Source organism: Sturnira hondurensis, unplaced genomic scaffold (assembly GCF_014824575.4).
Source record: "Sturnira hondurensis isolate 20B ecotype Veracruz unplaced genomic scaffold, ASM1482457v3 Scaffold0008640, whole genome shotgun sequence".
NCBI lineage: Eukaryota > Metazoa > Chordata > Mammalia > Chiroptera > Phyllostomidae > Sturnira > Sturnira hondurensis.
The window spans coordinates 22410568-22436994 of NW_028081271.1; the positions used below are offsets into that span (position 1 = coordinate 22410568).

The 26427-nt window shown below is 47.3% G+C and overlaps 1 protein-coding gene across 4 annotated transcripts; it reads right to left on the minus strand.

The window, feature by feature from the left end:
- PLAT (plasminogen activator, tissue type) lies at positions 1–23570 on the minus strand. Of its 4 annotated transcripts, none has more exons than XM_037055459.1 (15): positions 23403–23570; positions 12785–12880; positions 11816–11870; positions 10650–10703; positions 10209–10346; positions 9726–9836; positions 9202–9376; positions 8504–8595; positions 7161–7335; positions 6554–6639; positions 5540–5735; positions 5298–5434; positions 4983–5123; positions 2150–2316; positions 1–901 (listed from the first exon to the last, which is right to left on the minus strand). In XM_037055459.1, the coding sequence occupies exons 2-15, from the start codon at positions 12857–12859 to the stop codon at positions 743–745; spliced, it is 1761 nt and encodes a 586-aa protein (XP_036911354.1). In that variant the 5' UTR covers positions 12860–12880; positions 23403–23570; the 3' UTR covers positions 1–742. The 4 variants fall into 4 exon arrangements, with proteins under 4 accessions (XP_036911354.1, XP_036911355.1, XP_036911356.1 ...); XM_037055460.1 differs by having other exon boundaries at positions 11816–11858; positions 23403–23568; XM_037055461.1 differs by lacking the exon at positions 10650–10703 and having other exon boundaries at positions 23403–23568.
- Positions 23571–26427: the final 2857 nt, after the last annotated feature.

The following is a 26427-nucleotide window of genomic DNA, read 5'->3' on the forward strand; positions in this document are numbered from 1 at the left end:
AACATGTGAAAAATATACCTGAATTTATTTTTCCAGTATACAGAACAGTGGCAACACAAAGTAAACACTGCAATGGATTGATCGAAATGCTAAAGCCTCGTTTACCAGTTATCAAAATGACACAATTCTTCTATTATAAAGTTTACAAAGAAAAAAAGATTTACACTGTACATAAAAGGAATTCCTTCTAAGAGCGATAGCCCAGAGAAAGGGGATAGTCAAATACTTAACTTAAAGGATGGCCTGCGGAACGCGACCTGGCCAGCCAGCCCATTCCTTTTCAGGAGGCCCTGGTCCCTGTTGGGCTTCCTTGTGATTATACGTGGACATTCTAGTTCTAATGCAATACTTCTTTCCGGAAGGACCTAGCTATTTTTTACTAGAAACAAGCTTTCATCTTTGTGGTCCCATTTCCAAAGCTACGCATGTTGACAGATTAGGGGGTCAGGCTTTTGTTCAACCTCGTCTGCCCTAGATGGTGGAGTTCTGGGAGGGGTTGGCATCTATCTGCCTTTTTGTCTGACAGAAATACATTCTAAATCAGACCTTAACCCCTGAAAACCTTCGAAGTGGGAAGTACCTGTGAAAATATACCCTCTCCCCTCGCCTATCGGTTCTCCCCCGACTAGTACTGTGTGCAGGCTCGTGGAGAAATCTGTCAAGAAGCATTCTGCCTTGGTGTGTCTTCTGACGTGGAAGGAGGCAAGGTCTGCCATGATTTCAGGGACCTGCGGGTTCTTGGTCACGGGCGCGTATTGTCTTGAATCCAGTGTAGGTAATTGGTGACCTTGGTGTATACACCTGGAACGTCTTTCTGCCCACAGCCAACACCCCAACTGATGATGCCAACCAAAGTCATGCGGTTGCCCGTCATACACACCAAGGGGCCTCCTGAGTCACCCTGCAAAAGAGAGAACAGGTTAGTTGTTTGTAAAAATTGCAGACTCTCTAGGTAGAAATCAGGGTTAATGTTTGTAGCGTTACTATTGTACTGTTTGTGGTACTTGGTTCACAGAGGGAAATTTTATCTCAATGATCTTGATCCCCAAGAGATTTGGGCTGTCTCTCTGTTGTAAAGTAGAAATGAGGTAATTGCTCAGGCAGTGGAGGCTGGGTGACCTGGGGCTAACTGTGCTTATCTGAAAAGAGAGATATTACCTACTCGATGAGGTTCTTATGGGAATTTGGAAAAAGCTTAAAAACCTCTGAGATTAATGTATGCAAGACATTTAGTAAACTCTTGGTACTTGTTAGCTGTTATTGTCTTGCTGACTCGAACTGATTTTTCTTTCTAACTTGAAGCTTGCAAATAATCACGGTTTTACTTTGCATGCAACCTTTACAGGACTCTTGACAATGGAAGTTTCTGAAGAAATTCTTCAAAGAGACCACAGGCGGTCCAGGAACCAAGGGCTGGGGGTTGCTATGATCACTTTCTAAGAACAAAGTCCACAAAGTCTTCAGCGCAGGAGCCTGGCTGGCCCCCTTCTTTTTGTGCCCTTACCCCCCACCCCAGCCCCTCAGGGAACAGCCTGCACACTGTAGGCACGAACATCCTCGTCAACAAGGCATCCTTGGCTACATCCAGGCCCTACCTCATGGCTGTTCTGTGTCCCACAGACCAGTGTCCTGTTATCATGAAATAGAAGTGCAATACCAACTTCAGGAAGGATGCTAACATGGAGAACCTGAGATGATTTGCTTTCCCAGGTTATTAGGGCTGAGTGTAAGTTTTTCAACCTCATTCCTCACAAATCACCTCTACCCTACTTCCCAGCAAGTTTCCATCCCTCTTTTCCCTGCTACAAGGCAGACGGCAATTCTCCAGCGCCTACAGAAGTCAAGAATGTCTTCCTTCGTGTTGCCTTATCCACCACTTCAGTAGTCAGTTAATTGCTTGGGCTTACAGGAAATCCTGTACCAGGTGGGGTTTCCTGTGCAGACACTGGGGAAATTTCCCCCAGTTCAGATTTCTTAAGTCTGGGTACCTTTGATCATTCTCCAGTTGCTTCACTCTCTGAGGCCTGCATATAAACATCCCCGTGCCTCATCGAGATGCAGTCACTCCATTCTGGCTAGAGATTTTCCCCTTGGTTAAGAACCTGCTGGCCAAGGGGCATTTTTACCCTTGGAGAAAGCCCATATTTACCTGGCAGGCATCGTGCAGGTTCGGTTGGTTCCCTCCACTGCGTGTGTCCCCGGCACACAGCATGTTGTCCGTGATGGTCTTGTTGAACACGGACTGGGACGTGCAGCGGCTGGAGGGGTACAGCCTGACATGTGCTTCCTTCAGGCGCTCAGAATAGAAAGGAGAAGCTAGAAGACAGGAGAGAAAGCACCTTGTGGTTTTAGGGAAAGTTTTCAACCCTTTGGAAGGAGAAGGCCAAATTTTCTAATAATAGCTAACAAGTATCAAGATGTTACACATATTAATTGAAACCTATGAAATTGCCAATATTTTATTACTTTGCCCTATAAAGACAACAATTTTATAGACCGGAACCAGGTTTTCTCCATAACAGCACGAGTGACATTTTAGACCAGTTTTTTTTTTAACCAGATAATTTTTGGAAGGGGCTGCCCTGTGCATGCTAGATGTGAGGCAGCATCCCTGGCTTCTCCTCACCAAGGGCCAGGATAAACCTCCATCTGAGTTGTAACGCTCAACGTTGCCACCAGACTTTGCCAAAGGTCTCCTGGGGCATAAAACCACCCTCAGGTGAGAACCGCTGGTTTAACCTAATATCTCATTTAATCCTCATGACCTAAGGAGGTAGCTAGTTCCGTCCCCATCTCGCCACTGGGGAAACTGAGGCTTGGAGCAGTGTAAAATAAAAATCCGACTTCCGCCAAGATGGAGGCATAGGTGGAAACACTGTGCCTTCTCCCACAACCAAGTTTGAATACAACAAGGGTTTGGAGAACAAAGACATAGCCAAAAAACAGAAAATTGAATTATACAGAAGTCCGACTACGACTAATCGTTCCACGGGACGGTAAGAGGGGTGGAGCCAGCAGCGGAGCAGGGTCGGGCAGGAAAAGTCCCCAGACCTAGGCCCGCAAGTGGCCCGGACCCAGTCAGGGTGTGGGGCAGACTGACCACGGTCGCACATTCGCGCACAGTGAGACGGACCACGCAGGCCCCAGGGGGCAAGGGCTGATGGTGGTGGCACACTCGCGTGGGTGGGCCCGGTGACGGTGGCAGCTGCCACACCTGTGGGGGCCTTGGCAGGAGACGGCAGACGAGACACCATTGCTCCTCGTTGACCTTGCCCCCACATTCAGCGTCACAACCCAGCAACTTAGTTACCCTGCTCTGGTGAACACCTAGGGATCCGATCCTGCTACGTAACAGGCACAAACAGCCCAAAAGATGGCGCAAGAAGAACTCAAAGTCCCAGAACCAATCACTCTAAGCGACCAGGAAATAGCGAACCTCTCAGATGCACAGTTCAAAAACTGGTGCTCAAGATGCTCACAGAACTGGTTGATTATAGTCACAAATTAGAGGAACATATGAAGGCTAAACTAATTGAAATGAAGGGAGATGCACAGGAAACCAATAGCGATGGAAAGGAAACTGGGACTCAAATCAATGGAATGGACCAGAAGGAAGAACAAAACATCCCACCAGAAAGGAATGAAGAAATGAGAATTCAAAGAAATGAGGAGAGGCTTAGGAACCTCCAGGACATCTTTAAACGTTCCAACATCCAGATTATAGGGGTACCAGAAGGGGGAAGAAACAGCCACGAGTGGAACACTTATTTGAACAAATAATAAAGGAGAACTTCCCAGGTCTGGCAAAGGAAATAGACTTCCAGGAACTCCAGGAAGCTCAGAGAGTGCCAAAGAAGTTGGACCCAAGAAGGAACACGCCAAGGCACATCATTATTACATTAGCCAAGACTAAAATGAAGGTGAGAATCCTAGAAGCATCAAGGGATAAGGGGACAGTCACCTACAAAGGAGTACCCATCAGACTGTCAGCGGATGTCTCAAAAGAGATCTTACAGGCAAGAAGGGGCTGGAAAGAAGTATTCCAAGTCATGAAATCCAAAGACCTACAGCCAAGATTGCTTTATCCAGCAAAACTTTCATTTAGAATGGAAGGACAGATAAAGTGCTTCTCAGATAAGGTCAAGTTCAAGGAGTTCATCATCACCAAGCCCTTATTATATGAAATGCTAAAGGGACTTATATAAGAAAAAAGAAGATGAAAAATATGAACAGTGAAAGGACAGCAATCTCACAGTTATTAACAACCACACCTAAAACAAAAGCAAACCTAGAGGACAGCTAGATCAGGAGTGGAACCATAGAAATGAAGATCACATGGAGGGTTAGCAACTGGGGAGTGGGAGGAGGAGAAGGGGGGAGAAGGTACAGAAAGTAGCATAGAAGGTAGGTAGAAAATAGATAAGGGGGAGGGCAAGAATAGTGGGGAAAATATAGAATCTAAAGAACTTGAGACACGTGGTTATAAACTAAGGGGGGGGTGGAGAATGGTGGGGGAAGGAGTGTGTGGATGGAGGGGGATGAAGGGGGTGGAATAGAACAACTGTAATGGTATAATCAATAAAATATATTAAAAAAATAAATAAATAAGGATTCAAGCCAAGGTCACACTGCTAGCAAGAAGCAGAGCAAAAAGATTCGAACTCAGGTCCACAGGATTGTAGCCCAAGTATCCCACCCCTAATCACCATCTTCACTCTGATCAGAACCTTCTTGAAAATCTTAAACTCTTCAAAGCACTGGCGCTATTCAGTCCTTTCAGCTCCTGCACAGTGAGCCCATGAGGTAAGGAAGGGGACGATGGGTTCTCACCAAAAAGGGAACCTGCCCACAAAGACACAGTGTCAGTGCCTGACCCGGAGCTAGAACCACTCTCAGGGCCACTTTTCCTCTGTCTGGTCAACAACTGCATCCCCTGCCGTCCTGCAGACAGACAGGATGGGCCATGACTTCCCTCCACTTACACGCCTCGTGCTTGCCGTAGCCAGACAGCTCACATTCTGTCCACTCGGGCAGCTGCAGGTTGGCTTCCGGGAGACAGATGGTGCGGACACTGTCGCTCTCTCGGGCACACTGCAGTGAGTCCGACTTCAGCTGCAACAGGGCTGGGAGGGAGAGCGAGACAGAGAAAAAGCCCTGTGTGAAGAGCTGCTTCTCATTTTAGGGGAGGAAGATGAAGGACAGGGCGAGGGTTTGGAAAGAGGGGTGTGAGTGCACATGTGGATGTGTGTTGAGCAATCCGGAGTTTGAACTGGATAGGGAGAATGATGACATCTCACCAATGTCATTGTCGTAAGTGTCAGCATCAAATTCCTTATGGACGATGTATTTTTCTACTTCAAATTTCTGCTCTTCCTTTCCAGGTTCCAGCCGGTATGTTCTGCCCAAAACCACCCTAAGCTGGTGGGGAGGATACCTAATGGAGAAACAGTAGCACGTTTTTGCTGGGAGGTGTCCTCTGACCAGCCTGCTTTCAAGGCCGGAGAGAGTAGAAGACCTACTGGGTTTTCTAAGTCCTTACCTCTCCTGGAAGCAGTGGGCAGCAGACAGGACCCAGCAGGAACTGATCAACATTCCCCCACAAAAGAACCTTTCTCCTGGCGACCTCCTGTTCTGGACAAAGATGGCAGCCTGCCATGGATGAGAGGTGATGTCTGCAAAGAGTCCTCCTTTGATGCGAAACTGAGGCCGCTTGTACTGTCTCAGGCCACAGGTAGCTGGGTGAGGAGAGGGCAGAGAAGGGGGATCAGATCTGTGGCCTTGAGGTGAAGTCCTTGGGCACCCACGTTGATTTCTTCTCTTGGAACCCCAAGAGTCTACAGGTTTACTGCATCTCTACAGGTTGGTGCAGAGTGGTGTAACAGTCTCCATAGTGACAAAAACCACAACTTTCATTGTTGAGTACATAGTACAGGCCAATCACTGTATATACGCTACCTTTAACCCTCACAACGCTAAACTTCAGAGACGCCGAGACATTTTTGCCCAAGGTCACAATGGAATCAGCATTAGAACCCAGATCTGTCAAAATCCGAAACTAGGCATCTTTCTGCTATACTTCATGACCTCTAGTTTTTCTCTGCCTCTACTTCCTGGTTTAAGAAATAATGAAACATTTCAATTTTCTCCTGGGAATGTCTACCCCGTTTCTTTTCCACCTGCTTGCTACACACACCTTGGTGGTGGGTTAACTGATAGTTTGTGTCTTACCTGCCCAGTTAGATGCTACGTTTCTTAAGGAACATTCTGGCTAATCTGTGTGTTCACAGGAACTGCGTAATAATGATCCCTTCTCAGGTCATTTCCCAGGCACGGGAAGAGAAAGTCTGCCTAAGAATGTTGTCACCCGACCCTTGCTTCAGTCATGGAAGCGCCTCCCCAACAAGGCCTGACCTTCCTGAAAATCTGGCAGCTACACAGTTGGAACCAGAAAGCTGAGAAGACCCAGGAAATGAATGGCATGGCAAAGGAAATGGTCAGGAGGAGCAGGGCAGTGAGGCTGGGCACAGGGAGGTGGCCCAGGGCTGGTCCTTACAGCACTGGGGAACGTCGCAGTATTCCCACTTCAACTCGCGGTCCTTCTGCACGTGACACCAAGGCCTGGCATCCCCATCTGGATTCCTAGACGGTAAAGAGAGTTTAGGCTTTAAATCACATTTTCAAACACATCTCAAGCCATGGAAGAGAGGAAGGGGACTCAGAGAACCAATGGAAAAACCCTGAGCTGGGAGTGAGGGTCCTGAGTTCTGGCTCTGTCACAGACCCCACCACAGAAAAACAGCTTTGACTTTAGCAATGTAGCCTTCTCATCTCACAGGGTGGTTGGGAGGGGCTGTGAGCTGTGCTGTGAGGAAACCCTTGCAATTATTTGGAATAACAGTTCCATGTGAGAGCAGAACAGATGAGGAAAAATGGCTATGGGACAGGACCTCTAACTTGGGATTTGGGTTGGAAAACTGTGGACTTTGCTTTTCATAATAGGTGTTATTATAGCAAATGAGCAGGTTGGACTATGTAATAGCCATGGTTTCTTTCCACTTTCTGGGTCTTCCATGTAACTTCGGGCATTAACTCTTCTCCCATCCCACGCCCCAATCTTGCCCTTTGTGCAGACTGAGCCCCCTGAACCCTGTGCTGCATACCGGCAATAGTTGTGTTTGCCCAGGCCCAGTGCCTGGGCGTTGGTCTTCCGTGCCGTGTAAATCTTGCCTATCAAGGCCATGGAATTCCATGGGAGGCAGGAGGCACCAGACGTGGTGAGGCTGTGGGTACCACGGTACGTTAACCCTTTTCCAAAGTAGCAGTCCTCATTTTTTTCTGGAACAGAAGAAATCTCACACTGAAACAAAACCAATAACATGCCAAAACAGGCAAGCTGGAGTATGCGACAGGACGTGCTGTGGGGCTGCTGGCCTGGGGAGCTGAAGGCTGGCAGCCTCCCAGTGAGAAGAGTATGACACCATCCCATCTCTCCTTTTTCTTCTGCTTCAAGCCCTTTCACCTAGCAATGGCAAATGGCTTTGTTTGGGCATGTCAGCTCCCTCAACTGGCTATGGCTTCCTAGGTTACTGTGTTGAAAGAGATTCTGCGGGTATATTCAGGTTCAGCAGGGAAGGTTGTTGTGTTCAGTTAGTGATGATTACTCCTGGAGCTGCTCAAAAAGTAGTTATGGGTTTCCTTGTTTATAGTGGACAAGGAACCAAGGTACTTCATGCAGGGACATGTGCACAGACCGTTACTTCTCAGATTTTGCCTGCTCTGAGGGACTTGTTGGGCTTGGAAGGAGTGCTCTCTTTTCACATATTTGTCCCTCTTTGGGACAAAATATACCAGTACAATAAATAGTATATTAGAAGGGATCTTTAAGATCATGTAGACCAGTGAGTCCTAACTTAGATCAGATCCTGGGAGATGGGGAGGATGCTTTCGCAGTGCTGTAAAGAGTCCGCAAATTCACAGGCATATCAGCATTGCTTGTAGACTGAATGCATGCTATTTTATATATGTATATATAGAATTGAAAGCATGTTTTTCATACTACTGTAATAAGTAACATAATTATTTGTGAAAGCACTGCTGAATTCATAGCACCTTTCCTAGGATAGTATTTTTCAATCAGAGAAATTTTCTCACATTAGAAGTTGAAAGAGAGAGAAAGAAAGAAATAGGCCCAACCATCAAAAAGGGGAGATGCCCCATTCATTCTCAAAAGGGCTGGAAACCACAGATACAGCCCCACCTTCCCCTCCGAAGTTGAGGAAACTGAGGGTCAGAGGAGTGAAGAGATCACCTCAAGGTCAAACAAACGGCTTAGAGGCCAAGCCTGGGCAGGGAACTGAGTCTCATGACTTTCTCCCCCCTGCAACCCAAATGATTAACTAGCATCCCACTCGTTTGTCCCCCCAGTTGTAGCAGGATCCTCAGCTTGTCCTTCTAACTTTTCTCCCTGCGACACCACAGGGGAAGGTGGGGAGGCCGCACTCACCCTTGGAGCAGACAGGCGTGCTACAGAACTCTGAGCTGTACTTCCCTGCCTTGAAGACATAGCACCAAGGTTTCGAGTCTCCATCTGGGTTTCTGAAAAATCAGCCAGGGAAAGCCAAGGGTCATTAAAAGTGGAACTTCCGGCTCCAACCCAAGGACTTTGCATGCGCTTCTGGGGAAAGGGTTAGTGTGTTTTTGGTTGTACACAGGATGGTTGTATCATGTTAGGTAGAAGGCTGACTTGGATGTTGTCCTCACTGGAGATTAAGTGTGGTTTAAGGAGATGCGTATGTGTGCCAAGTTGACAAAGGGTGGACTGTGAGGATTAGTTTTGTGTGTTTACTTGGCTAGGCTATTATGCATCGTTCTTTAATCAAGTACCAATCTAGGTGTTGTTGTGAAGGGAGTTTGTAGATGTGGTTAACACCTACAAACAGTTGACTTTAAGTAAAGATTATCTTCGATAACGTGCGTGGGCCTCATCCAATCGGTTGTAGGCCTTAGGAGCAAAAGCTGAAAAATTCTGTTTTGAGACTATCAACTCTGGTCTGAGTTTTCAGCTTGCTGGCCAGCCTACAGATTTCAGACTTGCCAGCCCCACAATTGCATGAGCCCATTCCTTAGAATAAGTCACTTTGTATATACATAAAGCTTCTCACCAGAGGAAAAACTACTCGGTAGGGAAGGCAGCCCTCTCACCTGCAGTAATTGTGATTCCCGAGGCCCAGCTTGATGGCGTCTGGCCTCCGCCCATTGTAGGGCTTCCAGGCCAGAATGCTGCTGTTCCAGTTGACACAGTCAGCCCCACTTTCCGCTGTGCTCCACGTGCCCCTGTAGGTGACACCCTGGTCCTTGTAGCAGGTGGCACTGGCATCTGATTGAAAGCAGGAAACACAACATCTCACATGTGAATGCCCCGTTCCCTTTAGTTTCTCAGAGGGGTCTCCCATCTGCTGCTGCCATCACCCCAAACCAATGGGGCAGGCTGGCTGCTGAAGCTACTGGTACACAGGAGGTAAGTGGGTGGCTAGGGTCACCCAGCTGACTGGTGGCAGAATGACTCCCACTGGGCCCAGCACTCCGGTGTTCTAACCAACCCTTGGGTGACCCTTCCTGTCCCCAACCCCCACCCATGCCCCTGTCACCAGAGTAGATTTCTTTTCTGGGTAGATTCGGCAATTGGGATTTCAGTTCCTCTCTCATACCCACCTCCTACCACTCACCTACTTCACAGAGTTTCCCAGTATATCCTTCAGGGCACTGACAGACAAAATCTGAGAAATACAGAGCCTGCCAGCATGTCCCCCCATTGAAGCACCTCGGTTCATTGCAACCTGTTAAATAGAAATAAGGAAACCCCTCATTACTTTCAAAGTGGCTTTAAGAATGTAAGTTAAAATATTAACAGTGCTCTCTACATGTCAGGCACTATTCTAAGCTGCTTACAAGATTAATTCATTTAATTCTCACAGCAAACCATGAACCATATGCACTATTGTTCTCCCCATTTTACAGAAAGGGAAACTGAGGCTCGCCAAGTGAAGGCATTTCCCGCAGGTCACACAACTTTGCTCCTTTTCTGCTCAGCACCTTCACATCTGTCTAAGGCAGGTCATGCCTGGAATCTCTGTTTGGAGACCTGAACACGAGAGGACCAAGAGACTGGACCCTGAGGCGTGCTGCCTCGGCCTGAAGTTCTCACGTACTTCTGATGGGCACGGAGTGGCACTGGGCCCGGCCACTGTTGCACCAGCAGTGTTCCACCCGGTTGCTCCTGAGCATGGGGCGCAGCCACGACTCGTGCTGCCGGTGTATCATCTGGGTTTTCTCGTCTCTGCAGGTCACTAGAGCGAAAGACAGGCTGGTCTCTTAGGGCTCAACTCACCAAGAACGGATGCCCCGCCCCCAGTCTGGCTGAGAAAACGCCCGTCTCACTTTCTATATGTTCCCTCCTTTACTCCTTTCTTGCTGTCTACTGGAAGATGGCAAAATACCTAATATTTTGCCTCTAAAGACCCCTTTTGTTGTTTTTTCTGTGATGGGCCCTCATTTCAAGGGAATTTATCTATCAAAGTACATTTATGAAGTAGTACTCCATTTTTTCATTTTAACTCATCAAAGCCATACACACATATGTGATTACCTACCAGAGTTTTTGAGCCACATGTGTAATACCACACTGCCATGATGCATTTCTGGCCCTAAACAAAGAAAACTGGCATTTTGGTCTGTGCAGAAAAATGTGCTGTTTCCATTCGTATTTTTGAAAATATGATGAAAGTGTAATGAAAATAGTTGAAGTATTCCCACTAATATTCTTTCCCTCTCTCTGTGTGCAAACCAGAATGCCAACTTAAAAAATCTTTAACTTTTAATTAATTAGAAAGTAACATATGTTCATGGTCAATAGTGCTAAGCTGTTGGGTCTTTCTGAGGGTCCATCAGGGCCAGGATACCCTCGTCAGAAATGCCGGGCTCTCCAACAGCGATGGCAATGGGAGTTACGGGGTGACTCACTCTGGGGAAACTTCCACTTTAAAAGGGGCATTGCAAAGTCTTCCAGCGTCAAAGGAGCTAGCTCGTGAAGGAGAAGAGATGAGGGCCCCAGGTTGGCAGTTTTGGACTTGAACCTGGGCCTAAGAGTTCTTCAAAATTAGAGTCAAGACAATCAGTCTGGCTGTTAGCATTTTTTATGAGTAGACTCCTAACAGGAATGTTCCCCAGGTTTCTAGAATTGGATCTAGACTTGGTCTTAAGGACAGAAGTCTTTCCTCACCACCTCTGTGAGGTGACCCAGGCTAGAGGGGTCACCCTCTACTGAAAGAACTGGATGCACAGAGATGTTAGTCAACAAGGCTGCCGAGTGGACTCCGGCGGGATGGGGATCTCAGCCCTGATAAGAGCCTGGAGGACCAGGACAGCACCACCTGGCAGCAGCGTAAGCTGGGGCCAGTCACTGAATCTCCGGGGCATTTTCTCATCTATGTAACAGGACTTAGGGCCACTGAGCTTGCAGGTTCCCACCAGCTTTGTGGCTCTCTGACAGCCTAACTCTTTGAGGGCACATCTGTCCCTGTCTTCTCAGATCCTGGCTCACTCACTTCGGCTACCTGAGTGCATGGTGAGTGAGTGACTGGGGGACACAGGCATCTTTGCAGAATTTCCCTGTACAATTTCACCTCCACATAGCTTAAGTTTTTAGGTGGTGGGCAGAAGATAAATCCCCTGACAGAGCCTAAAGCATCCTGAGTCCCTGAGCCCTAACCTTCCTCCTACCCTCCATCAACCCTTCTCCACCTCAGCTTCATCTTACCTCTGTATGGTCTGGCTCCCCTTGTCAATCGCCTGTAGGTTTCCTGCAAAGAAACCTGGGGTGGAGAAATGATCAGCACATGCTGCGCATCTTAAGAAGAAAGGTAGCCAATCCAGAAGACCACCCATCAGCTGCCAATCAGATGCCACCTGCCCAGAGAGTCCCCTCATGTTAACTGGCCCCATGGGGAATGTGCATTTCCGCCCTCTTGTCTAATTCTTCCTCCACTTTCAGACCGGTGCTGTCTAAAAGATCTTTCTGAACGATGGACACATTTAATAGCTGTGCTGTCCAATACGTAGCTACTAGTCTACATGGCAACTGAGCACTTAAAATATGGCTCATGTGAGTGAACTGAATCTTATGTTTTATTTAATTTTAATTAATTCTAAATTTACATAGCCATAAATAGTTAGTGGCTACTACATTGAGCAGTGAAGCTGTGGTCCCCTTCTCCTCCATGTAGCCATCCCCACCACCCCTCTACAGTCCTGCTGCTCAGGTATTGCTCATTTGGCCTCCCAGAATGCCCTCTGCTGCTGGGCATTTTCAGAGAGCATGTATACTGTACAGCTTCTGTCCTATTAGATAGTAAGCGGCTTGAGGATAGCTTGCCTGCTTTGATGGCTGTCAGAGCTTACAGTCTTTTATAGATACTTTATGAATTAATTCTAATGTGTTCTTTAAAAAAATAGCTCCGAAGAAGGTGTTCAGGGGCAGCAGAGTGGAATTAGGAACTGTTCCTTCAAGTCACAATATGGGCCTAGGTCTGCTCCCGGGAGCTGAATCCCAAGCATCCCACACAGAGGGGATTGTGTATGTGTGTTTGGCAGCTCTGCTGACGCTCTGTCCCTGTGTCTCTCCACTCTGACACCATCCCTGCCTTAGGGGTCCTGGGTACACTGACAAGCTCCTGAAAGGACTGCAGCCTGGAGGGGCAAGGCACACAGATGGGAGCTGCACACCCACCTGCCTGGGCAACGTGAAGACTGCTCCACAAAGCAGCAGTACACCCAGCAGCCTTGTCTTCATTGTGTTCATCATCTCCGCGGTGTCCCTTGAATTCTGGAAGCATAGGGGAAGAAGCTTAATCGTGTGGTAGGAAAGGTACAACAAAGTTCAAGACCCTGTACTGTTACCATGGCCGGGCCCTGCAGAATCAGTTCCCGCAGCAGGAAATGCAACCGCAAGCGTCTGGGAGATGGGTATGTGTGTGTGTGTGTGTGTGTGTGTGTGTGTAAATAATAGTACCTGTATTTTTTATTGTGCTAAATACATGTAACATAAAATTTAGCACTTCAACAATTTTTGAGAGAACAGTTCGGTGGCGTTACGCACACTCACGTTGCTGTGCAGCCGTCACTGCTGCTTCCAAACTGTCACCTTCCCGCACTGAAACTCCAGGCCCAATAAACGCTAATGCCCGCTCTCCTGGCAGCCAGCATTCCACATTCTGTTTCTACAACTTTGACTACTCTGGGCATCTTATATAACTGGAATCATACAATTTATTTGTCCTCTCATGTCTGGCTTATTTCACTTAGCATAACCTCCTCAGGGTTCATCCACGGGGCAGCATGTCAGCCAAACCTTCGTTTTTATGCTGAATGGTATTTGTCTGAGTGGAGCGCATTCTGTGTATCCATTCACCCACGGGAAGCTATAGGCTGCTGGAAGGTGATTTTGTTCAGAGATTCCTATGGGCTGAAGGCTGAGGCCATCTCTGGCACTTCTTGGCAGCCCAGGAACCGTGGTAAGCTGGCTTGGTTTCCCTTGAAGGGAATTCCTGGGGTTGACTAGACAGAGCCACAGAAACGTCCCCTCACTGACTTTTTAGAGGAAACCAGAGGGATTCTATTGCTGGCATGTCACAGAGCCAGCCCGCCCTGGACTGCCTCACGACCTCCATGCCTCTTGGTCCAACAGCAACAGCACTCCTGCAGGCCACCCTCCCCTCCCCCACAGCGCCGTGGGCCTGTCTGTCTCTGTCTAAACAGACCTGATAAAGTGCAGATGTGCAGAAAGAAGCAGAGGTGTCTGGTATTATCAGTCATTCAACTCAGATACTCCCGGACCCCAAATTCCCAGCTTTCCTGTGCCTTTCCCCAGCGTTCTTGCTCTCAGCAGCTTAAAGTAGGTTAGTTGGTCGGGGTGTTTGTTCTTCTGTGGTCTGGCATCACCCCCATTCCTCTGTCCCTAAGAATTAAATCAGGGCATTTCTTCCCTTGACTCATTTCCCTGCAGTCACAACAACAACTTTTGGTCCTGTCCCTCCCCCTTATCCCAAGGATCCAAAGCATCCAGTCCTTTTAGAGGCTTCTAGGACTTTCATTGTTGTGGCCCAGCTCTGACTCCCGGTTTCCTCTTTATTTGCAAAGAACTGCCTGCTGTTGGAAGTGCCATTCCCCTCCCTCACATGGCCCCAGGCTTTCTCGAGAACACAGATAAAAAATAAAGGGTGGGAGGGGTGATGGGAGACTGTGTAAGCTCCAGTGACTCCTTCTGGGTGCAGTGACAGGCAGAGGAGGGAAACCAGAGCTGGGGGAAAGGGGAGAGTGCAGCAGGGCCTGGTCAATGATAAATCCAACTGAAGGAAGCCAAGGCTGCAGGCTCAGAGGGAGTCTTGCCAACCCGCTCACCCTTCCCCCGCACCTCCCCTTGTCCATTGTGAAGGAAACAGAAAGAAGCTTGGGGTCTGGGCTTCTGCTCAGATTTGGCATGGCCAAGGCCCCCTTCTCCCGGCAGGGTGGGGTGCACTCTTAGGGGACCTTTGCTTAGAGCAGGAAGCTAGCTAATATTGACTGATTTCAGCCAGTTTCAGAAGAAAGAAGTAACCATTTGAAATAGGAGCCCGAGACAAAGTCTTCTGAACACAGGGGATTGATTGCTCTGGATTTTCTTTCTCAGCTGTCCTTAAACTTCCCCTTTCTCCGAATTTCCCAAAATTCCTCTTAAATTCCCTTTCTTAATTTTATCTCATTACTTACAACTTTTAAAAACCGATGTTCCTAAATGCACTTCCCCTTTCTTTCTGATTTTAATCATTTTCACATGTTTATAGATGTGAAGCCTGGAGGAGAGGGAGACCTCTGAACTCTAGGACTTTATGAAGAAATTCCAAATGAAGAAGCGAATGAATGAGTAAATGCACCACCAGCCAAACAAGGAAGTTAACCTGCTTGCCAAAGCAACCTGTCTTTTTAATATTCTCATTCACCCAAGTCCAGGGATCAGCATAATCTTTTCTCTGGATGCCTGCCAAGTTACTGTTTTGTTTCAAGAACTCGCCGTCTTCTTAAGTGGAACACAATTCTAGATGTTGGAAATTGCAAAGCGAAGTATTACATATTTGCATTCCCTGGACAAACAGAGAGACGAGGCCCCCTAAGCAGGGGCCTGACTTAGGGCTGCATGTACGGTCTCCAACCACTGCGTCACGTGAAATGTGAAATCCGTTTGCAGCTAAAGACTCTGCACAACAGGGAAGGGAGTACATTTTTGTCTTCTGCTCCTGGGAGAGTTGGAGACTGTCTCTCCCCCATCGGTCCTTCTCTTTGTCTGTCTCTCTGGACTTGCTGGGTTTTGAGCTGATCCAACACAAATGTGTCTCGCACAGAAAAACAATGTGGTATCTCCATCCTCACTGCACAGAGGCAATGAGAGCAGCTGGACAGGCTGAAGGGGTAAGAGGATGACGAAGGAATTAGTCACCCCGCCAGCAGACAAGCAGTGCAGTGTGAAGACATGGGAGAAAGAAAAGGGAGGATGTGTCCCCGTTTTGCCTTTGTTACAGGGGTGGGTGTAGAGGTGTGGGCAGTGCGGGGACGAAGGAAGTAAATGCCAGAAACATGGACTGAGACTCGGGGCAGACTTCCACGCAGAGGGCACAGGCTCCCACAAAAGGAAGAGGGGCCAGGAGTGGCGGTGAGGCCAAGGTGGGAGGCGAGATTTGAGGAAGAAGTGTAAGAAGTCCTTCTGAGGCTCACTTTATAAATAAAAAGACTTATAATTTTAAAAATACGAGTTCTCTTCCTTTTGCTATGTTTGATGGTTTCCCAGACACAAAGAACTAAAAAGGCAAGGAAGCAGGGGGAGGAAGGAAGGAAGAAAGGAGAAAGGAAAGAAAGAGAAGAGAAAAAAGAAAACCCCTGAGGAGTCTCACTCTTGTTAGACTGGACTTGGAATCACGGGAAGAATCCTCGGAATCACGGGAAGAATCCTCGGAATCACGGGAAGAATCGCTGTGTGACGTGAGCTACGGGAGGGCCGTAAAGCCGGCCACCCCCAAGGTCCCAAGGCTCCAGCCCCGGCAGCCCCATCCTACCACACAAAGTTGATTTTTGCACATCTACAAGAAGCACCCTCTCTGGTGGATGGAGTTCAGCAGACACAGGGCTTGGCAAGTTGGCAAAAACTCCATGCAAATTAGAAAAAATAGGGCACATGACTTGGCAAATTAAGTGAGGCCTGGATTCCAAGGACGCAAGGGCAGGCACCCTTGCACAGGCCACGACCTGCACGGCTCCACCCAGCGAACTCGCGTCGTCTTCCTCCACAGCATCTCTGACCTTCTGGCCTGGAAGCCCTGTTGGGTCCTGCTGACTGCAGCAACTGAGCGACTCTGTTCTCTGGTCCCTCTAAACAAGTGCGAATGGTGACTACTCTGGGGAACAATGGGGACAGTGGTCTGGTAACAAGGGGGTTACTGTCTTCAAGCCCAGGATATGTGCCGTTCTGGCTGAGAAAACAATGATCACGCCAAACAGAAACTCAGTGTTCACTCCTGCAGGGGTAACAACGGGGGCACGAGGATTGGTGGGCTGGGTGAAGTCACTGAGATGGAAGCAGGGCAGCTAGAGGATGGGGCTGGGGGGCAGCACTTGTCCTCAGTCCTTTTTACATTCCCTTTGCTTTACCTTTTCCCTTCGTTGTCGTCCTACCTTCTCCGTTTGCCCCCAGAGAAATCTGCTTTCAGAAAAAAGAACTGATACACCCCTTCCCCTAAGGTTAAAGGTACTGAATAAAAGTTAATAGGATGCCCTTCCAGAGCATCTGTATTTTGACACATAAAAATCTATTCCCAGGGATGTAAAACCACGTGAGCAGGACTCCCAGGTTTTCCTCCAGGGCTAACATTCTGCGGTTTCCACTGTGAGGAGAAATGCTATAATGAGTGTACACACGACTGTGTACACTGTAAAACATTTATAAATGGGTACAAGTACTTTTACTTAAATAGCCACCTGCTATGAGGTGATTTGCAATAACGGAACCGTACAAATGCAGTCACTCAATCAGTCAAATAATATGATGCTAGGTAAAAAAATGCAATTGCCTCAGATGTTATAGAACTGGAAGATTTTAGTTTCCATTTTTGCCTTTAAGAAAGAGGTAGACACGTGGGCAAGGTAGAGGAGGGAAATTGCAAGGGAAGGACAAAAGTAAACTGATACTATGATCAAATTTAACACCGTGTGCAATGTTTGCAAACTGAATCTTTGGTGAAGGAGACTCTTGGGTTATTACTGTGTTTCTCTCTGGAAATCTGAGTATGAGAAGGTCAGTCTGTAAGACTACCAAATACCCTAAAATGACTCATGCCTTTAAAACCAGCAACAGCATCCCTCCACCCTCCAACCACGATGGCCCAGAATGGATGCCAAGAAATTAGAAAAGAAATGGTCAGAACTCCTTGGAAAGGCAAAGGCACGCCTCTAGAGTAAGGACAAGAGACAAGGTGCAACGGGAGGATCCAGGCCTCAGAGAAGGCAGTGAGCTCGCAGGAAAGCTCACTTTTGTCTGAACCAGAGTCAGAGGCTGGGACGGGGACAACCGGCCTGGTAGCTCTGGCCCCAATTACACAGACCATGCTTTTTATAGAGGCTGTGATCTCAGAATAAAGTCAATTTCAAAAACAGCCATCACATAAGCATTTCTTAACCTTGAAAACAGGTAATTTTCTCTCTTCTTGAACAGAACTCTTTATGACTAGGGGACAGAGGAGGAAGAGTCTGTTTATTAGTTCATTTTGGTCAATTCCAGTGACGTGAGTAGAACAGAATCCCCTCCTGCTCCCTGCCCATCTCCACTCCATCACCACTCCATCGGGGCAGCATTCCCTCTAAAGCATTTTCAAAATATAGACATGTGACCTGTGTCTAGATTAGATGACACTTCCCTGGCCACTCAGAAAAATCTGTGCTGGGCACTGAGCATTGTCACCTCCTTAACATTCCACCCTGTGCCAGGTAACCCTAGTTATTTGGGGGAACCAAGGGAGTATTGTTAGTGGGTCTAGGAAAATAGAAGTCCATTCTGCCTCTTCACAGGTAAAAAGAAAAAGAAACTCTTTTCTAATAAACTTAGGTCCTTGTAAAGAAAAAACAAGAGTCAGCTGGCAAAAGGTAACTCAATTAGTCAGTGCAATAAAACGTGAACCCCAAAGTCAGCATCTAAATAAACTCTCCAATCTAATGTTAATCTGAGAAAGCTTCTTGTTCAGCAAGGACGGGAGTTCTGCTGGTTCCTTGCGGGTCCCACAGCAAACATCACTGCATGGTAATTAAATACGAATAATCTGATCATTCTTCAGGTAATGTCCACATTTCAACACATGGAATCAAGCAAAATAGTGAGGAGCTTTTTCACTGCATCATCACAGAAACTTGTCAGCATTTTACCGGACTCACATGAAAGTAACATTAGAGTATATTTTTGAGAAATGAGTGAATTAATGCTACTCACTCCACATCTTTGAGTAAATAATGCTGGCGACACACAGAGTTTACCAAACCCTTTTACATCCACTGAGTCATTTAAGGCCATATCGTCTTGTTTCTATGGAGGAGAGAATTGAAGTTCAACAGTAGGCGGGACTTGGCCCTAAGATGACCCGCCTTGTTAGAGGTGGCATCGAGACTCAAATACCATACTGGCTACCCGGTTCTAATATCCAAAACCTGACACCCTTTCCACTACTCCTTACTGTGTCCTGACGCTGGATTGTAATGTTTTCAATGTGGTCAGAGTTGACATCTGAGAGGAGCAGCATGTCCCTATGTGAGGAGCACGGCCTCTGGAGTCTTCGCTTCACACTCTGCTTACCACTTGGAGGCTGTGTGTGGCTGCCTGGTTTTTCCAAAGGGCTGCTCATTTCCACCTTGCTGAGCTGTTACAGTGACAGAGAAGGAGCAGGCAAAGCCCCTACTCAATGGCTGGTGCACAGTAGGGTTAACTATACTTATTGTCATGGGTGTCCTTCAGAAATGGGAGCACCACAGTTTATAGCTTCCCCCTGGAGCAGAAACCAGAAGCTGCCAAGGCAGAAGGGACACCAAGCTCTATGGGGTCCTCATCATGTTCAAGTGCCAATACCAATACCTTTCCCTAGATCATTTGGACACCTGGTGAGGACCTGTAACCAGATCCTTCACAATGAAGAGGCGCAAGCCTTTCCTCTCTGTGATCTGTATCAGAACTAGCGGGAGCCTTTATTTCCTGAATACGGGGTGGAGTCCTTTATCCTGTCTTTAATCTATGTTTTTGTTTGTCTTTCCCAGGCCTATTTACACCACACTTCTCTGAACTGCCAGGGACTCAGACAAGCCGGAATCAGTGGCTAAAACAGCTGAGACACTGGGCTCACGCTGCTGATAAGACCCATCTGATACAGAACACACGAATGTTTGACACCAGAGACAATAGGTGAAGAAAATAAGGAAACCAGAGCTTCCCAGAAAAACAACTACACAAAAAAGCCTTCCCTTTCTCTCTGTAGCCCAGGTGGCAGACACTGGCTCTTGCTACTAGGAGGCAAAATAAACCAAGTTTCTCTTTTCTTGTGAACATGACAGAACGTGAATAGCCATCAAGGAGTTGACTGGTAGGCTTTTCTCTTTTGGATTATCCACAGTAGGTTACTGGTTAGCTCCCCTAACTAGCACCCTGTCCACTACATTCAAGGAACCCGGCTGATAGGCACAGATCTCTAACAAAGGGGCTTGTGAACATTTTGGGGGCCATCCTCCCAGTGTCTGTCAAATCCCTATCCCATCCACCTTGAGCAAACTGAGTCTAATTTTCTCCTTTTTTAAAATTCATAGGTGATGACTTACTCACTCTTTGTATTCACTATCAAATATTGATTGAGCACCAGCCAAGCACTAGGCACAGCCTTGTGGTATAAAGACACACATGCCCTGTCCTCAAAAACTCATTGTTTAGAAAGGGACAGACAAGTAACTAGGCAATCATAGTAGACTGAGGTCAGCACTGTGATATGCAGGGCAGGGGTGAGGCTAGAAGGTGAGAGTAAAGAAGAAGAGATCCAACTGGATGTAGAGGAGAGGGATCTATCTCACTTTTGTTGAGGCAGAGGGCAGGGCTGGTCAAGGTAGGTTTTCTGGAAAGGAGGCTATATAAGCTGTTTATTGAACAAAAATAGGAGTAAGCCAGGCAATAGTGAAGGCGTTCCTTGGAGAGCATATCTTCAAGATGGGCCCACAGCTTGGGGCCCAGGGTAATAGCACCCAGAGCCCCTTACTCTTCAGTACAAACACCTTTTTTGGGCAAAGGAGTATAATTCACACAACCCTGGGTCTCCCTTCCAGGGTGTCTCTAGAAAGAAGGGTGGTTTGGAAGGCCTAAGAGAACTAAGGATGTTGGGGCTTTGGGGGAAAAAAGCTCAATTTGTATTCCCTAATGCCTAGTTATAAGCTGATAGAATAGTTGTGTTTATTATATAGTTCTGTGTTTATTTAATGTGTTTATTTAATAGTTCTGTTTATTATATAAACAGAAAAGGCTCTTAATGCAAAGGTCTTCTAGTATCTGGGTTCAACCTGACCTTGAACGATCCCAAACAGACCTCTCTGAGCCACTGGTGTATAGGTCAACAGCATCACATAACCATCCTGTGCACCTCAGCAGGGCCTGTTAGCCAAGAGTTACTTTCTGGACCAAGGCCATTGGCATGGATGGTGCTGGTCAGCTGCTGGGAGAACTGACTGTGTTCGTTCTATAGGAAGGACAGCTGGTTAGCATTTCCTGGGGAATCATGATCAGTACCAGAACTTACCCAAGTTATCCCTTCAAAAAATATTTACGAAATGCCGGCTGTATGCCCAACACCTGGTTTATTTTGCCTGCTACCATAGGGCTTAACTTTCAGTTGATCAAGAAGTTTATCTGTTTTGCTACCCTCTCCTACAGAAGTCTATTTCTCAGGCAGGAGAGTAGAACATAAAATGTATAAAATATCACTAAGGTAATATGCTGTTCTTGTGTGTAAGTAGATGACCAAGCCAAAGTTAGAAGACTGTGTGGTGGGACTCGGGGGTGGACCAGGGTGGGTGATCTCTAAGATTCTTTCAAGCTGTAACTTTCTCTGAGTCTGAATCATCCTCACTTTTTTGGTTTTTTACTCCGATTTGATTGAACATGGTTTCATGAGCTGGTTGGCTAGGCTGAGACTTACAACCTGAATCTATAAATGGAATTTTTCTCCATGGGAAGCAAATGGTCCAAAGAAGGAATACGCAGAGTATTCTTTGCTCACTCATTATTCATACTAGTCATCTTATCAGACAGAGCTGAAAATCACAGAAAATAGAAATTTTATTCTGAGATTACAGATGCATGATGCCAAATAATCAAGTGAAACATTTCAACTCAATACCCAAATTTTTCCTTGCAACTACACACTCCGTATCTCAGAGCAGTACGTGGATTTAGAATTCCGACTGGAGCTAAGTCCACCATCATTGCCACCGCAGCTGCCTGGTCAAAAATAATCTGCACACACCCTGGAAGCTTTGGAAGTCCTGAAGCTAGCACTGCTCCTTCCAAACGATGTGCCTAGCCAAAGGGCCCCTTAAATTGCTATAAAATCCCATGATCGGAGAAACTCCTGCTATAGATTAGTAATGGGCCTCACCTGGATAGTTAAGTTCCTCCAATTTTTCTGTGGCCCCTACCACTCATTTACAAAAAGCCTTATAGTTATGGTCGCTTCAGGTCACACCACCAAAGCTGCCACCAACCACTGTTACAATGGTTTGAAATGCACTGACCGTCAGCTCCGCTCACTGGGGTGTTCAAGGCCCCGAGGAAACACCATCCTAGAGGTCTGCCTCAATGAGCACAAAAGAGTAACAGCGGCATTGCTGGTCCTTCAGCTACTCCCTGGCTGCACGGACTGTCCTGGCCTATGATGAAGCAACTGAGACTAGAAGACTCTGGGAGAATCTGATACAAGGCTTTACAGAATCAACGAAATGGCCTTAGAGAGTCTGGACAGAGATGGAGGCATTCGGACAGTGGGTAGCTATCATTTACCCTCGACAAGATCTAGAGATTTGAGGCTGGTATCTCAGAACATTTTAGGTAGAAGAGATTGATGGATAGGATGGAGCTCTTTCTATTTCAGTATTTACTGCATCCCTGCTGGTGCCCCAAGTCTGACTCTGCTCTAACAGGAAGCTTGCACCCAGCAGCTCACCCCGATCGTCATGTATTGATTCTGGACAAGTCCGTGTCCAGATCCAAGCATCGGTCTTCCTGCTTACAGGGAAAAATGGCTAGGAAGTCCTCTCAAGGGAACTCCACTTAACAGCTATATTTGTAGAACTTCTTCATGGGATTGCAAATGTACACACACATGTAATTTTGTTCTGTCATCAAGCAGCCGTAAGAGACCACCGTTGTTATTCTAACTTGGTCACCAAATAAATCATCATTACCACACTTTATTGCCCTTGAGATTGTCACTAGTTACCTGGGAGCTCAGCCCATTTTCTTTCTTCCCTCCCTCCCTCCCTTCCTCCCTCCCTCCCTCCCTCCCTATGAGCTTAAGAAAATAAAGATAATAATTAATAGTGAAAATCTAGAGAGACTCAATATGCTTCCTGCAGAGTGCTTTAGGAACAAAAGACATTGATATTATTTTTTTCTCTGTAATTGAAAACTCCTTAAGGAGGACCTCACATTTGCACACTGGGCAAAAAGCCAGAAGACAAAGGGGAGATGGTGGGAGGAAAGAAGGATCAGAGGCTTTTCTCTGAAAGTCCCCTCCTTCTCTTTCCCAGCGCTTCCTACCTAATCATGCTCTGGAAATAACTGACTCTCCCCCCAAACCGCAGCCCATCCCCAGCCTCAGTTTCTCCGTGGGCTCACTGAGGAAGGCCGCCTAGTCCGACACCAGCACCCCCTCACAAGAGTCCTCCTGGCAGCTGAGTTTGCATTTCTTGCCCGTTAGTCATGAAGTGTTCATATTGTCTATTCAGAGCATTTCTGTATAATTTTTTTTCACTTTCCCCTCTACTCTGCAAGCAGAGATTTCTTATCCAAGAAGTAACCCCTCTCTTCTCTTTCTTTCCCTGCCCAACTCGCCTGTCCAAAACACTGCAGCCTCTTCCAATGAAATGCAGATTCAAAAAGAACTCTCCCTTTGGGTGCGACTCTAGCTGATCCTCTTTTTGCCTGGAGTACAAAGGCTGTCCCTCATTTGGCCATTCCTTCACTAGCCAGAAAGACCTTTAAGACAGAGAAAAGGAGCCGGCTGGACAGAGAGGCACACAATTCAACCTACCGCCACTCCTCGCCTTCCTTCCCTCCTGGAGAGGATTTCCCGTCAGCTCAGCTCCTGCGGGATTTCAGCGCCAATCTCTCTTCACAGCTCCAGCCTCCTTTATATTTCAAAGCAGGGGGTGGGGTCGGTGGCCCCAAGTGGGCGGGTTTCTCTGCAGCAAAAGGATGCCCGGTGGACGGAGCTCTGAGGGAGCCAACCCGGGGCGGGCCTGTTTTTGTAAAGAGGGGGAGGAAGTTCACCATGGAAGCTGCACAGCCCATCTTGGCTTTGGGCCATCCCGATCATTCCCAGTCCTGATGTCATAGAATCACAAGAATTCAGGACATTAAGAGTCATCTTTCTTTAGAATCCTAATCTCAGTGACGTACAAGGGACCCTCAGGATCAGATGGCTGTAAGCCTCTACTAGGAAAAGAGGTCTTTACAATCCTAAACAAGCACACACTGAGGAGATGGAGGGGTTCTTGTGGAATCTCCAGCAGCAGCTCTGTCCCTCTGGACCCAGATTGGAAGGACTGGACAGATGGACCAGCTGCCCTCCAGGTGGAGAAAAGGCCAGGGCTGGAGCATTTGGGGGAAGGGTGGGGCATTCAGGGCCAGGCGGGGCTCACATGCGCACCTGCAGTGGAAGGTATCCCCGCTGGGAATCCGCTTCGTCGGGCAAGCACCCTGCCACTCCCCAGCTCTGCGATCACAGAGCAAATCATTCCATCTCTCTGTAAAGTGAAGCAGGGCTCACTGGAGTCTGCTCAGCTTCTGCACTCCCTGAGTGGCACTGTGGAATAAAGGGAGTGAGCCGGCTGAGCTCGAAACTATATCACTACCATCCCTCCCTTAAGTCAATGGGAGCTTTTCAGTGTGCCAGAGTTTGCTCTTACACGTACATGCTCCTGGAAATGGACAACCTGTTTGACTTGTTAACACCTTACAGATGACTGATGAAAACAGCACCATGTAGGGGAAAGGCTTAGGCTTGAATCAGCACTACCAGTAAGGAGGGAGGTGACCTCAGTCAAGTTTTTCAGTTACGCTGAGCCTCCGAATTTGCAAGATATGTGCAAATTGGAAAGAATGTGGATGAGATCTTTGGCTCATCACAGGGCTCACCAAGTGGTGTGTGTTACTATTGGTTGACGTCTAGCTGAGACCAGGCATTTTGAAAAGCAGAGAGAAGTAAGAGAGAGAATGCCAGGAGAAGGCACAGGTGGATGGCAGAGGAAACTGGGATGACCCGCTGGTCTAGGGAGGACGTATTTCATACATTCTGATCCTAAATATGTTTGTGTTTGTTAAATAGCAAGAGCTGATTTTGAGGTTGGAACATAAGGCAGCTGTAGCCAAAGTCAAGCTGTTTTTCCATATTTTTATGAAGATGTAATTCTGCCAATGGTCATTATTAGGGAGAAGGAAATAAAGGATCAGTTAGCTACAGAGCATTGGAGATAAGACGTCAGATAAGGCACAGCAGAGGGTGGCCCTGTCTCATGGAAACATGTCTATTTTCCCGTGACATGGTCTGCCGTGATAAAGGGCAGGGAATTTTTCTGGCATTTTGGTTCAGCAGGAGTGAAGGGGTGGTGGTAATGAGATTTCAACTTGAACTCCTGGAGAGGATGATTTGCTTCTGAATGGTCACATTTAAATCCTCAGATCACACAGAGAGTACAGTCTGGGTATTGACTCTAAAGCCTGGTGGCAGTGGTGGTGGGGCGGGGGGGCGGGGGGTGGAGACAGAAACAGACATGATTAAGGGGAGAGGGATGAGGAGGTAACTTGCTTGGTTGCCTACAATTCCACCTTCAGCAACTCATTCCCTTAGATCTCAAGCCTCCAGTTAAAATGCAAATTTGATCAGTTAACCTTCAAAGTAGTCTCCAGTGGAGAGGGGCTGTCTGTTGCCCCCTCCCCCACGGTTTGTATTGGGTCGGGGAAGGCCTGGGATCTTGAAAAAAAAAAAGAGGGATGGACCTAGAGCAGGAGATTGAGAAGAGTTTGCAGGTCACCAACAGGTGCCCCTGAGCTCTGCTGAAATACTCCCAGATGACTCACCCCAGATAACACCCTGGTTCTACGCACTGGAGCCTCTGTGTTCCTACTAAATATGAAATTGTTTTCCTTTCATGGACTCTGGGGATTCTGGGGAAGCCTGAGAAGGAGGAGGTAGGTGTAGGGAGGTTAATAGGACACAATGGGAGTTTTGATTTTAGTCAAGGGATTGCTGTGGGTGGGGGGGATGGAGGGGAATGAAAATAAATCTTGGTGAAATCACATCCTGAGAAAATTGTATCAAAGTCCTTTGCCTTCAAGGAAGAGAAATAAAACCCAGGCCCAGATAACACAGAGACAAAGTGGGCAGAGGGACACTGGATGAAAGCATTCTTGCAGAGCTTTCCCAGGCTGCCACTGTTGCTGAGGCAGGGGCCTCTTCCCGACAGGGTGGGCAGAATGTGTGAGTCACCAGCGGGGGCACCTTATAACCAGAGTGGGCATGGGGATGGGTCAGGAGAAGGAGGACCACACTGAGACCCCGTCAGCTGAGTAAGAAATGATGTGATGTCTGTGGAAATCCAAGCAAAGAGAGACAGATGAAAGGCTATGACAAAGCAATTTGGGAGAGGAAGACAGATGTTCTGTGTGTGATAGAGGAAGGTTTAATTTTGGTAGCCATCCGGTTTTTCAGAGGCTGGGGTAAAGAGCACAGTGGATTTGGAATGGTGTTATTGCAACATGCACTCGCTAGGCCTTCATCTGGACTGGAGACTGTCCGGTGGGTCAGCTGCACCAGTGACCCAAATTCTGCACAAACACCAAGGAACTTCATTTCTTGGGGGTTTTAGGTCAAATGCCTGGGAAGTGCCCTAAAATACGGTTGTTCTTGTTAAGAGTCATTCACCAGGTTATATGGGAGCTCTTTGTACTATTCTTGCAGCTCTTCTGTAAATTTGAAATGACTTCAAAATAAAAGGTAAAAACTGGGTTGTTCTCATGGAGTAGTAATCCTACTTCTGAATATTTAGCCCAATGAC

Coding starts and splice junctions, on each gene's coding strand:
- PLAT (XM_037055459.1), bottom strand. CDS start 12,859: ATGATGAACACAATGAAGACAAGGCTGCTGGGTGTACTGCTGCTTTGT. Junction 10,347..10,649: donor CATGTGGCTCAAAAACTCTG/GTAGGTAATCAC, acceptor CTTTCGCTCTAG/TGACCTGCAGAGACGAGAAA. Junction 6,640..7,160: donor GGCAAACACAACTATTGCCG/GTATGCAGCACA, acceptor TTTACCGTCTAG/GAATCCAGATGGGGATGCCA.